The sequence below is a fragment of the Triturus cristatus genome, chromosome 6, assembly GCF_964204655.1.
Source record: "Triturus cristatus chromosome 6, aTriCri1.1, whole genome shotgun sequence".
NCBI classification, from domain to species: Eukaryota; Metazoa; Chordata; class Amphibia; order Caudata; family Salamandridae; genus Triturus; species Triturus cristatus.
The window spans coordinates 1,314,866,949-1,314,879,325 of NC_140589.1; the positions used below are offsets into that span (position 1 = coordinate 1,314,866,949).

At 40.0% G+C, this 12,377-nt stretch overlaps 1 protein-coding gene across 2 annotated transcripts in view; it reads right to left on the reverse strand.

Moving 5' to 3' along the window:
- Positions 1–1,400: 1,400 nt before the first annotated feature.
- Positions 1,401–12,377, reverse strand: part of LOC146821356 (uncharacterized) — a 149,107-nt gene continuing 138,130 nt past the window's right edge. The window contains exons 6-8 of one of the 2 annotated variants that reach the window (XM_085612300.1): positions 7,407–7,505; positions 6,953–7,054; positions 1,401–2,945 (exon numbers count right to left, since the gene is read on the reverse strand). In XM_085612300.1, coding sequence (XP_085468426.1) covers positions 2,272–2,945; positions 6,953–7,054; positions 7,407–7,505 — 875 coding nt within the window. In that variant the 3' untranslated portion in view covers positions 1,401–2,271. The remainder of the gene's footprint in view (positions 2,946–6,952; positions 7,055–7,406; positions 7,506–12,377) is intronic. The other variant, XM_085612301.1, reaches the window with a different exon arrangement.

Here is a 12,377-nt window from a genome sequence, read left to right on the forward strand (position 1 = left end):
CTGTGTACTCATAATCTGTACTAGGTATTTCCAAAGCAACAGAATCTGATCAGAATACTTCCTCCATATGAGTAAATCACTGGGCTCTAGGGAAGTGCTAAGATGGTGGCTCATCATCAAAACATGCTCAAACCTTTTCTTTAACCACTCACATAATGTCTGCTGAATTTAAAAGTAGGAAGTGGCATCAATATTAGTTCTGAGGATGGTACTAGTGATGGTGCTGTAGGAGGTACTGATGGCACAGAGGTCAGCACTTTCATAAGCAGGGTTTTCGTTGGAGAGGGACCACTTTGGGGTGTCTTTGTGAGCCACAGCCAAAAACTGAATGACCTCCTGTTCCTTGATGACCTTTGTGTGCACTGAATAACAGTAGTCACTGGTTGTAGTCAGACCCAACAAACGACATACAGATTCCTTGTAGATTCCATAAAGACATCTGTTGAGCCTGGGCCCATGTCTAGAAGGCACAGAAAAACAGTAACAGACACCAACACATAAGTTGGCTTTTCATCTGTCTTCATATTGTCACATCCAGAGTGGGCAAAGCCATAACTGCAGCTGTGTGGCACCACTTGGTGATGCTGGAGAGCTATTGCAGTGGGAAAATGTTTTTAGGATCCAGTCTGGATATTCATGATATGAGGAATCTGTGGGAAAAAAGTATCGATCAGGACGGATGACTGCATAGATGAAACAGGAGTGTCTGATGTCTGGTAGTTGATAGGATGCCATTTATTGCATTACTGGTAATCTGAAGCATAATGGCCGAAATAAAAATGTAATATTTTGGTTGTTATATATATGTATGTAGGTTATAATTTGTTCTGATGTCAGGGAGTAATATGTCCCACAAGGTCACAACTTCTGAATGGCACTCTTTCAAAGTTTTTAGTGACTTGCGCATAGAGGTTGTATTGTTAGTGGCAGAATCATTCTATATGAGGGAGGTTAGTCTTCCCATGAGATCAGCAGATTTGCAGATCAAGAGTTATGTGTTGCACACAAAAACATATTCATCAGATTCTGGAGCTCGTGGGGATACTGAGAGTTTATCAAACTCTGCACACACTGTTAAATCCCAGCCTGAGCTACAACCTTGGCTGCAAAATCTTGGATTAATTGTAGGAAATGAATGTCAGACCTTCCAAGGACCAAGAAGAGAAACCAGGCCTCTATGTCCCCCTTGCCACACTAGCAGGAGATAGGCATGGGAGTGAAGGGGAGTGACAAGGTAGGGATGCAGTGGCTATGCAGCATTGTAGTGTCACAGATGTGACCAGTTAGCTTTGTGATGTAGGGGGTGAATGTGAATAGCAGGTCAAACCCAGTTCTATGGCGTTCATAGCATGTGCATGCCTGCGATGTGGGAAAATGTGGTTAATCTGTGAAAAAAGGTTTTGGGCATGGTGTTGTGTTGTTCTGAAACATAGGGTAAGTGGAAATCTCTATGCTTGTAATCAATACATTTAGAAGAATGAACTGAGCCGTAGATCATCTTTCTACTCTATAAAACAGTTTTTGTCTCATTTTCCCTCTGAACAGTAGTTTTCCTCAATTTCCACTTCAATGTGTGGCATTGGGTCTAAATGCTCCCAATAACAGAAAAGTTAATAATACAGGGGATGGATACGTTGACATCTCACTCTACATTTGAAATTCGTTGGCTGCTTATTTCTACATGGCGGTTGATTATGATTATGAAATTAGTAGCTACACCATAGTCAGAAATCCTGAGGAAAATCTAGAATGTATTAGTTGTGGTACAATAGTTGTTTGTTCCTATCATCAAAAGTGCTTACAATAGAACCTCAAGGATGTTAATGCACTTTCTTGTCTTTCACCCTCTACCCTCTGCATTTGTGTTCTTTCAAATATGGTTCTCTCAGTTAGTATACTTAGTGTACCTTATTTTCTGAATTCATAGTTTTTTTTATATTTCTATTTTAGGGATGACATTCTGTCAACTTTGTACCTGCAGAAGCCTCAATGTCCGACTATGCAACACCTCCAATATCCTAATACTGTGCCCAATATTATAGCAACTTGAGAAGAAATGATACTCTGAGGGCCATAAGTTCATACCCACTGCTTCCAATTATTATTATTTTAGTCTGGTTTTTGTAAAGTCTCTGGCCGTTACTGTCTCGAGGTTGGTTTATAATCTTGTGGTTTAATCCAAGAACTTCATCCCGGATTATGGGTGTTAAGATGTCCTTCTAAATTAGAAGCAAAAACACAAGTTTTTTTTTTCAGCTGCAGAAGTTCATTTCAAAGTTTCCAACTGTGTGGATCCATGTGTGTCCTGATATTTGGATGTGGGTCTTTGGGCCTTTTCTCTTCCTCTCCAATATGTATTCTTCTGTGTTTATTGAAATGATCCTTGCGACTGAACCGTTTCTGACAATCAATGCAAGTGTACGGCTTTTCCCCTGTATGTATTCGTTGATGCCGATTACGATCACTTTTTAGACTGAAGCTTTTCTCACAGTGAGCACACACAAAGGGTCTCTCTCGTGGACTCACAGCAGTATGCGTTCTTCTGAAATGAATGAAGCTTTCATTTAGGCTAGTGTCTTGGTCATATTGTGCAGACAAGTTTTGTCTCTGTTTGTGGAATGTGTTATCAAGGCATGCATTAGTCACCAAATTCCTTTGAGTGATATCATATTCATTACATTTATAAGACTTCCCTAGTTTGGTGGGTCCATGATGCAAACTGAAAGGCGCTGGATTCTGAAAAAAACTTTCAAGCTCAGAAGTCTTTTTTTCTACCAATTCCCGGTTACGTCGGGGCCATAACTGTTTCCTAGAAAATGGCAGCTTATTACACCTCTGCAACTCCTCTTTGTTTGTTGTTCCAGAAGAACATATGGAAGGTTGAGTTTGTTCTGTAAATACCATTGAACTAATATCTTTACATTGACTGTTCATGGTTTCATCACCTGTTTAGAAAAAACAGAAATCAAGTCTCTAGCGTATGGAAAATATTCAATCAGAACAGTAAAACTATATAGATGGTTTAAAAACAGGAACGTTAACATGTATAGTACTAATGTACTTATTACAAAATTATGGATTTGCATTAAAACTTTTCAGATGTGTACTTTACTAAAATGACATATTTACAAAAGAGTGCAAAGGAGCATATCAGTAAGATGTGAATACAGTAATAGCATTTTAAAGTACATCTAATTTTAAATAGCATTCTGGGTAACTAAATATGAACAATATGACTTGCCGTGTATATTTTATGCTCCTGCTGACAACAGTCTGAAATGCCATCCTAATACAGACACAAATGCAAGATGCTGAATATGCTGTTTCTTTGCAATACCTCATGGCAATCTAAAATGAGTGAATTAATCAGACCATAGCCCTTAAGGATCATACTATGTGATATAAGAAAGGACCAATGTTTTTTTTTAGTTTAAATGCATTGCTCTTCTATTATCCAGGGATTGTTTGCTAAGGAAGTGTTAAATTGAGGTCTTCTATACTGACATATGGCTAGCACCAAAAATGTGGTATACCTCTCTTAGATGATTCTAAAATGCAAGGTGTGACAAACAAAATATCCTTATTTATATACCTGTATTAGCTGACAGTCCCACTAACAACTCATAGATGTTGCTAATACTATATAGGTCGATCTGTGAACTATTTGTTTCCTTCAACAAATCCAATTGTTTGGGTAATTTCTCCAGAGGGTAACTGCCAGACCCTGTTTGGGGGGCTCACAGGGCAAGCTGGGGCTTCTGGACCTTTAATGTGGTGGTTGCAGATTTTTGGTAGTTCTGGGGTCCTTCGACTATGGACCTTAGAAACTGGGCCAGGTACAACCCTTTCCATACTCCCAGGAGAGCCAAGAGAAGCAATCCCTGGCCTCACACAGTTAGAGCTGAGAACTCAAAAATCGACCAGCAGACACAGAAGAGTATTGTTCAAGCCAGTGCTAGTGCTGAAGCGTTGGTGCATATACACCCTCAAGGTGTACATGAACCAAAACTTCAGCTCTCTTTTCCTTCAGCTCAATATTAGCACTGAAAAGTTTTATTTTTGTGGCAGGCTTTATCCCGGGTTCTCAGTCTCTCATTCTCACACAGTTCTTAAGCACTATGGTTACCTGCTTTTAGCAGTGGGAGTCCTGGTGGATGTGGGATAGAAACGTGCAGCAGCCCAGGTAAAGAGGGGCTATGGATTTCCTGTAGCCGCGGCAGCAGCTTCTTTTAGAATGTAGAGATACTGGAGATCGCCTTGAAAAAGACTCCTCTTGCAGCTTCCCACCTTAAGCAGTTGCTGCCTCTCTAGTACTGGGATTGCACTGATGCTGGCTTGACAGGTACAGCTCACTCCTTCCCTCTCTCAGTATGTAAACAGGCTTTTAGGTTCTAGGCAGATCTGCTGCTCCTCCAGCAGAAAGTGGGGACTATAGGTGATGCTCCCTCACATCTAGGGGTCTGACTGTCATGCAGACACCAGAGCTAGTCAAAAAGCAGCCCTTTAAGTACTCTGGGGAGCACTACCTTCATTGTTCATGCAGAACCTGGAACAAAGTGGGGTAGTTAGATCCCACTTTTATACAGACTTTCCAAGTTGGGAAAGTGGATCCGCTGTCTAAGCCTTAACAATTGGTTTGCTCTCAAATGCGATTTCATGCTGCTCTCCAGCCACTGCCTTCATGCAAAGTAATGTCTCTCATAGCAGGAGGGAATGGGGGTGGCTCTAACATGGGCACAATGAAGTGTGAGTTCTCTGCACCTGGCTACCATCACGTTCGTGAAGTAATAATCAGAGACAGACAAAAAGGCAGGCCCTGCCTAGAAACGTCCTCATGTTGAACAAAAGAAACTGCAGTTCCGCCCCTCAGCCTCTAGAATGCACCAAATGATGGTGCTGAGAAAGTACTAATCAGTTGTCCTTTGTTAACAAGGCCCTGAAGGAATTTCTGAAGGGAGAGGTTTCTTCTTCACCCTCACTTCAGTGTCTGGGTCTCCACCCTCTAGCCACAGGACATTCACTGTCTGGAGAATCTATTCTCACCCTAGATTTTGTGCCATGATAAACCAGGGACATCCAAATAGAATCCAACTGGCACCAGTACGCAGACTCATGCAACACACGGAATCCTACTATGATACATGTGCGACACATGCTCTATGCATATACACCCTCCCGAAATACACACACAGGACAAGGCTCTAGGTTTCACATAAACAGTGAACTTTACATCAGACGAGTCACTAGACTGGTCACACTACAAAAACACCACCACCACTTTGAGTGATGTACCCAAGGCAAGAACAGTAGCCCTTTGCCTAATATGAAGGCATTTATGGTGCACTCTTCCAGGGAAAGTATAGTAGTATGTTGCCTAATATGAGTGTACTTTTGGTGCGTGTTTCCAGGGCACAAGAGAGGTCATAGATCTCACATTGTCAGGGATAGGGCTAGGCCTCTGCACACGTGCTAAATTAGCGTGACACCTGAGCCAAAATAGGAGACAGGATATCAGTTTCACATGCAGTTGGGCACTAAGGGCAGTGGAACACACAGCATTTATGATGCAGGCGACATGCACATCCCAACAGTAACCACAACCCTATGCCCAAGGCTTCTTCTTATAGAATACACTCATACTGGAGCAACCCTGCCTGAATTTGTGCAGAAAAAATAGATTTTATTCAAAATCCTCAATTAGCTCATTAAGGGAATACAATTTGGTGAGGCAAATAATTTCTGGTTCCGCTGACAGTCTAAATAGGTACTATATCATGTATGGGTTTAAATGCCCCAATATTTTTTACATGTATAGGACACCAAGAATTAAAAATGTGATGTGTTTGGGTGGAGAAGAAAATCACTACTGTTATTATCCTATCACATGCTTAAAAGCACATTTTCCAAACCACACAAGCAGAGAGAAAGAGAAAGTATTTTCAGTGAAGGTTTTTAACAACATTTGACATTGTTACTTGTGTTTATTCTTAACTTCATATTTTATTTAAGAATAAAAAAATGTACAAAGAAACACATTGGTACATTAGGTCATTAGTGGGCGAATGATTACTCATAGAAATGATGAATGTGAAAGGTGAAGACTGCAAAATTACCTTACCAGTACACTGCATACAACTGCACAGGGAAACAAAATAATTTCATAATAATGACGTAATTGATGGCCAATTTCTAAAGATAATATATTGGACATAGAAAATGCTCCCCTCAATTATTTCAGTTTTGCTTGATACTTTTGTAAACATAATTTACAATTCCTATTGGTTACTGTGAGAGAAAAATTAGTTTGAACCTCCTCAAGTTCTGTGCGCTATTTTAAATGTATAGATGGTTGTGCCAAAGAACAGTTGTTTTTTGATGAGCTAGGTGTTTAGTTGTCCATATCCCAATCTATGCCAATTGCTTTCTAGAAAGCAACCCTAGCAATGTAATTAGTTATGAAGTGAAATTAAGAGAATGATGGTTGGGTATTTTCAACATAACTTTGTCTGAATGGTTCTAAGATGTATATTGTTGTGGGGTGAAGGAGTGTTGTTGAGTTAACAGTGCACTTCCAACTACATGGCCGTGGTGCCATGGGGTGAGGATCTTGGACACCTTGAGAGGGAACAGTAGGGGAGTGGAATGTCTTTTGGGGAGAGTATGACAGATGTGCCTATAGTAGGAAGTACAGGAGCTGAAGTGTGTATGAATGAGTGTATGAATGATTAGATTGTGTCTGTGAGTAATTATAGCAAGGAGAAAAAGCTAGGTTGATGGGCCTGTAAAAGTGTCCATGAGGATAATTTCAAGGTAAACACTGCCGCCACTGGGCTGACATGTTATTATATGCCTTCTGGAAGCCTGAGAGACTGCTCAGTTGCAATTGGGAGTTCAAATGGAATACAAAATCACATAGCCATGTTTAAATAGTCGGCCAAGTGCATTTACTCACCTACTGGACTAATAAGGTTTTCTTCCGTCACGTTGTCATGATGTTCAACAGCATAAGACTCTTTCTCCCTTTTAATGTGAATTGATGGATAAACTGACTGATCTGTGTAAAAACATATGTGACAATATAAGAGAAACATTTCAAATTTATAATGATCTATAAGGAATGCAGTCTATCAAAACACTCTCCATTTTGTGAAAACAATAAATAAATAAAAGGCAGTACCATAGCCAGGGAGAACCATTCACACATTACAAGTTCATTAAAGGGACCAAGCAAGAACAGGAAAATAAACAGGAAAAGAACATTCAGAAATCGAGACGATTTCACTTCTCTGCAAGTGCCATTGAATGGGAAAAATTAAAAATAGACTTTTGATGAGAATACAGATCATAAGAATGGGTTCTTGCTGCCACAGCACAGTATTGTGAAATGTAGAGTTTTTGAAAGCTACCTGGGCTGGAATCCATTCTTTTTTCTTCTTCAGAAACAAGTCGATTCATTAAACACGTAGTAGGCTGCTCTTCTTTCCGTAAACAAAGAAACGGGTTTCCTGTTGAGCGACATAAAAGGCACAAAATATAAAAAATAAATAGCTGGGCTATCTTTAAGGTGTGTATGATAAACACTTTGTCGAACCAACCATATTATTGTTAGGAGGTTTTCTTTTACCATTGTCAAGTATACAAAATCCTTTCAGTGCACAGGCAATCTGTTTTCTAATTTTTGACTGAGCCTAATTTTCATAGGATAGTCAGGAAAGTAGGGGGCTTTTAGGGGCAGGTAATTCTGATTTCTGTCCCATAGTCCTTCTGGGCAACAACTTCAGCACTATCATGTTCCCTGCCTCAGCTCCGGGATGCTCTGGAGCAGATCTGGCTCAGACTCATCTCGATTTGGCAGATTTCCATGTGTACTCTTCATCCCTAAGACTTACTCATGCAGATGGCCCGAAAGTTAAATAATCCAAAGGAGTCATTTTTAGAAGAAAGACATGCCTTTGGCTATACCCCCAGGCATGGAAAATGAAGATAATTTGTGGTCCGGTGCAAAAATGAGAATCGGAACTCTAGAGAATTGTGCCAGAACAAAACGGCAGGTTTGGTCAAAGAATTAAGTAATGCACAGCAGACAGCTATATGCTGCACTTATAGTCCAAGAAGGCTAGCAAAGTATCAGCTTGTGTTTTATAATTGTATTAACTTCTGTTAGTGGATCTGTGATTTAAACCGACCATTTGGAAGCAATCTATGCATGCAATGTGCAACATGTATAGGTTTTCCACCTTTCTTACCAGTCTGCACTTAGAAATACAGGACAGGCTGGTAAACACAACTGGGTAAGTAGAATCCTATATATGTCCAGCTTTAAAAGCAACTTAAAGACAAGTTCAAATTTCCAAATTCTAAAAAAAGAAAAAGTTGATGTATTTCGAATGAGTTGAACTTCAGAAGTACAGGAGATAGTCAAGCACACCCAACAGTGGATTGCCGTAATTTAGGAGTCTATAAAAGTGCACATCACAGGTAACATGTAGGACAACCTCTTCCATCAAACTTGGACGAGGACGAATATATCTCAACTCATTCATTCCTCAAGGCAAGTATTTATAGCATCCAAACACATTGTGGGGCTTTGTAGTAAGACCTGCCTCTTACACAATGATTTCTATCTTATCAGATTTCAACTTAAGCCAATGGCTTCTGATCCCCTCTTTCATTGCCACTTTGCATATGCCTGCACAGAATCCCTTGCAAATTCAGGAGGACCTACGAACTACTGGTGAACAATCAAAACTGAAGCACATTTAAAAACCATGAAGTCACAGAGTCTCAACACATACGTTAAAATAGCTAGGCGGCAGAGCGGACCACTAGGAAGGGCAGAAGAAAGATAGAAGAATGCATACGTATAAAGAGAGAGAAACAGCCTAAGCTGTTTGGCCGGGAATGTATAAAACTAGGGCAGAATGTTCCCAGCATCTCAAAGTTACTGAAGAGGGGCGGACAAGTTGTCATTGTTGATGATATCTAAATGTAGTGATAGGTCCAAAAGACCTAACGCAATGACAAAGTCACTGATGATCTTCCTCCAAAGGCCAATTCACACTGATGTCAATGCATACTCCATACCCCAATGAGGATGGAAGATGGCTTATAATTTGATGTTCTGATGAAATCTGAAGAGATACAATATGTAAAAGTAACTTGGTATAAGTACCGCAGAACAAAGGCAAAGTTAAAAAACTGCAGAAATCACTGGCAATAGAAACATATTACCGTATAACGCTTCACTAAACAAATTTCCAGGGACAACCGGATTTGACTCAAGCAATTAGAGAACAAAAAGTATTATAGGAAACTTGGAACCAACTACCATTGGAGCCAGTGGCACAATGTACAGGTGAAGACAGTTCATGGATAATTACCAAAGTTGCTTTTGAGCATTAGTAGATAACCAAGTGAAAGAAAAAACATAAGACAAATGGGCTAGTTTATGACTGTGGATTCTCCATAGATAAATTGTGCAAGCTTACTAGCAGGTTTCCTGTGATACCTCGGAGATCTCAGTGACCATATTTTTTTACCAATAAATTAAACATCTATATGAAACAGCCTGAAAGTCAAAGGCTGCATGCAAACCCCAAAAGACAGGGAGGGAATCAGAAAGAAAGAAGGACAAACCCTCCAGCTACACTGTGGCTCACTTCAGAATCAGCCATAGTTGATTCATAGGCGTGCAAGGCTCAGAATGAGGTCTGCAGCTCAGACCATTCTATTTGGAAGACACTGTGACTGCCGGATAACTTGTACAAAAGATGATTCCAGTGCCTGCATAGGAGTACATTTTATAGCAGGAGTAACATTGGTACAGTACTGGTTTGTTATTGTTATTTAGTCTAAACAGCCTTTATTGCAAAGGGCTGTTTATCAAATAGCTGTTGCCTGTATTATGGTTCTTTGTGTAATTGTGTGTATGGTAGATGTCTTTGTGAGTGCTTTTGTACATACAATTCTGGGAGGAGCCAGGGCTCAAAGTACCTGTAATGTCATCAATAGAATTCTGGGCCTGAGGATAACATATAATGAGGCAGCTGAGAGTAGGACATTGAAGAGATAGGACAGAGGTTCTCAAACTATGCGCCGTGGCTCCCTCGGGAGCTGTCAAACCTAGCCAGGGGAGCCACGCACCAAGCACTTTAATGCATTTAATGTTGAAGGGGTTGTTGGCTTCAGGTAAACTAATTAGACTTAAACATTTGATGTTGTCAGTGACATGCCTAAAGCTGTAAACGTATTGCTTAATTGATGGCATGTCGAGGGAGATGACCTCCATATTTCACTGGATCCCCACACTCCAACACTCCCAAAGTAGGCAGAAGATGCCTGATTTATTTTGTTAGACTCGTTAATAGTTTCGTTTTTTTCCAAATGCATTTTACACCAATGCAAGTTATCAGGAAAGTACAGTTGCCTGTCTATTAAACACACTAAGTATTATTAAATATTGACATTTGTACTTGAATCATAGGTACTTCCAGTACACATTTTTTCAGTACGCATGCTTCCAGACAGGCCTGCCTCTACTTGAACACAGGGAAGTAAAACACCACATACGGCATAATGCCAACACTTGAAGCAAGAAAGAGGGACGTTTAAAAAAAACAAATCTGAGGAATTTATTTTACTTGCATTGATTTGGAGGCAATTTTAGGGTGGAGATAGCAAAAATAAAGCTGTATGTGGTTTAAAAAATTGTGAGTCACCCTGCTGAGACAGGTCTGTTGGCACGTATGACATGGGTAGAAATGGAAGTGCATGCAAATATTCTTAAGTGCAGAAACACTTTGGCAATGGGGCCTACATGCATAGGGGTGCTATCTAGCACTGTAGGTGGGATAAACAAGTTTAAGAGGGTACTCTAAAAAAGGGATGGGCAAAGAAGTGTAACTATGAATATTTTATTAGAGGCGTCACCTTAGTAATACAAAACACCCTGCCTATATGATTATAATACCTTCATCAGCTTCATCCCAATTATTTTCAGGGAGAAAAAGTAAAGTACCCCCGAGGCCGGGCTTACATCCCTCCCGCCCTCCAAAAAAAGTAACAGTGGGGAGCCACGGGCAATGGCCAATGTGTCAAGAGAGCCGCGGGTTGAAAAAGTTTGGGAACCACTGAGATAGGAGTTAGACCTTGTAGTAGTGTGAGAGGCCATAAGCCACAGAATTGACAGCTAACCCGTCAAACACCTTCATAGCCATAGCCAGATGGCTAAGTTAAACTTTTGAATTTTGGGGTATCTATCAAGCTTAACCTGACAGAGGTCTGATGTTCCTGAAACTTCAGATTTCTTTAGCAAACCAACTATCCTTCCGCATCAGAAGAGCTAAAGATGTGACAAAAAGGCTGAGAGAACTAGTATTTCATGTAGACCTCCCAGAATTCATATATTTAGCATCATTGATGCAAGGAAGGTATTCCCTAATTTTGTTTCCAAGTAAATTCAGTGCATTGCTAGCTCTGACTGAGAAAATGGTATTGAATAAGTGCAAAGAAATTGACAGCAAGGAGTCTTGTAGGTCACATACCTATACATTCACCAACAGATTCACCACAGTCATAGTGATGGGAATATTATTTTAAAGTACAGTTGTTAAATCATCAGAGTTGGTGAAATAAGCACATAATGACCTGTGTTTTAAACAAGGACAAAGGGCTATATGTACAAAAAATAGGAATTGTGATTTCCTAATTGTGATTTTTACCGAACACAATTCGTAATTCGTAATTCATAATGTAAGAACACTTGCAAACTTCATATAGTGATTCCTATTGTGGTTACAAATAGACCTACCTTATGAATATTAAAGAGGCAAGTCACAATTTACAATCCATTAGGAATTGCAGCCATCACAGGGATGGTGGTCTGCTGGGGTCAGCAGACCACCATGTCTGTGATTGGTTTTTAATAAAGCAATATTTTTATTTTGTTTCTTTAAATGCAGCCCGTTTTCTTTAGAGGAAAACAGGATGTGTTTAAAAAAAATGAAACCTTTAAGTTTCATTTTTTAAGAGCTGGCAGTGGTCCAATTGACCACTGCCTGCTCTTAAAAAAATTTGGTTTCAGCATTTCAGCAACACAAATGGGAAGGGGTCCTATGGGGACTTCTTTCCATTTGCAAATGTTTACCAACACCCCTGAGGTGTCAGTAAAAAATAAATGTTTTGCAACCGTAATTTGGTAGCAAAACATTCATACATACCAATGCTATTCGCTTCTAGGAAGGGACACCTTATATAAGGGCCCCTTCTAAATACCAAATCGCTAAACACAAACTGTGATTCTTTAGCATGTTACCGAATCACAAAATGTGCTCTGTACATATGTAAAAGCATTTTTGCAGTCAAGACAAGCCGATTCT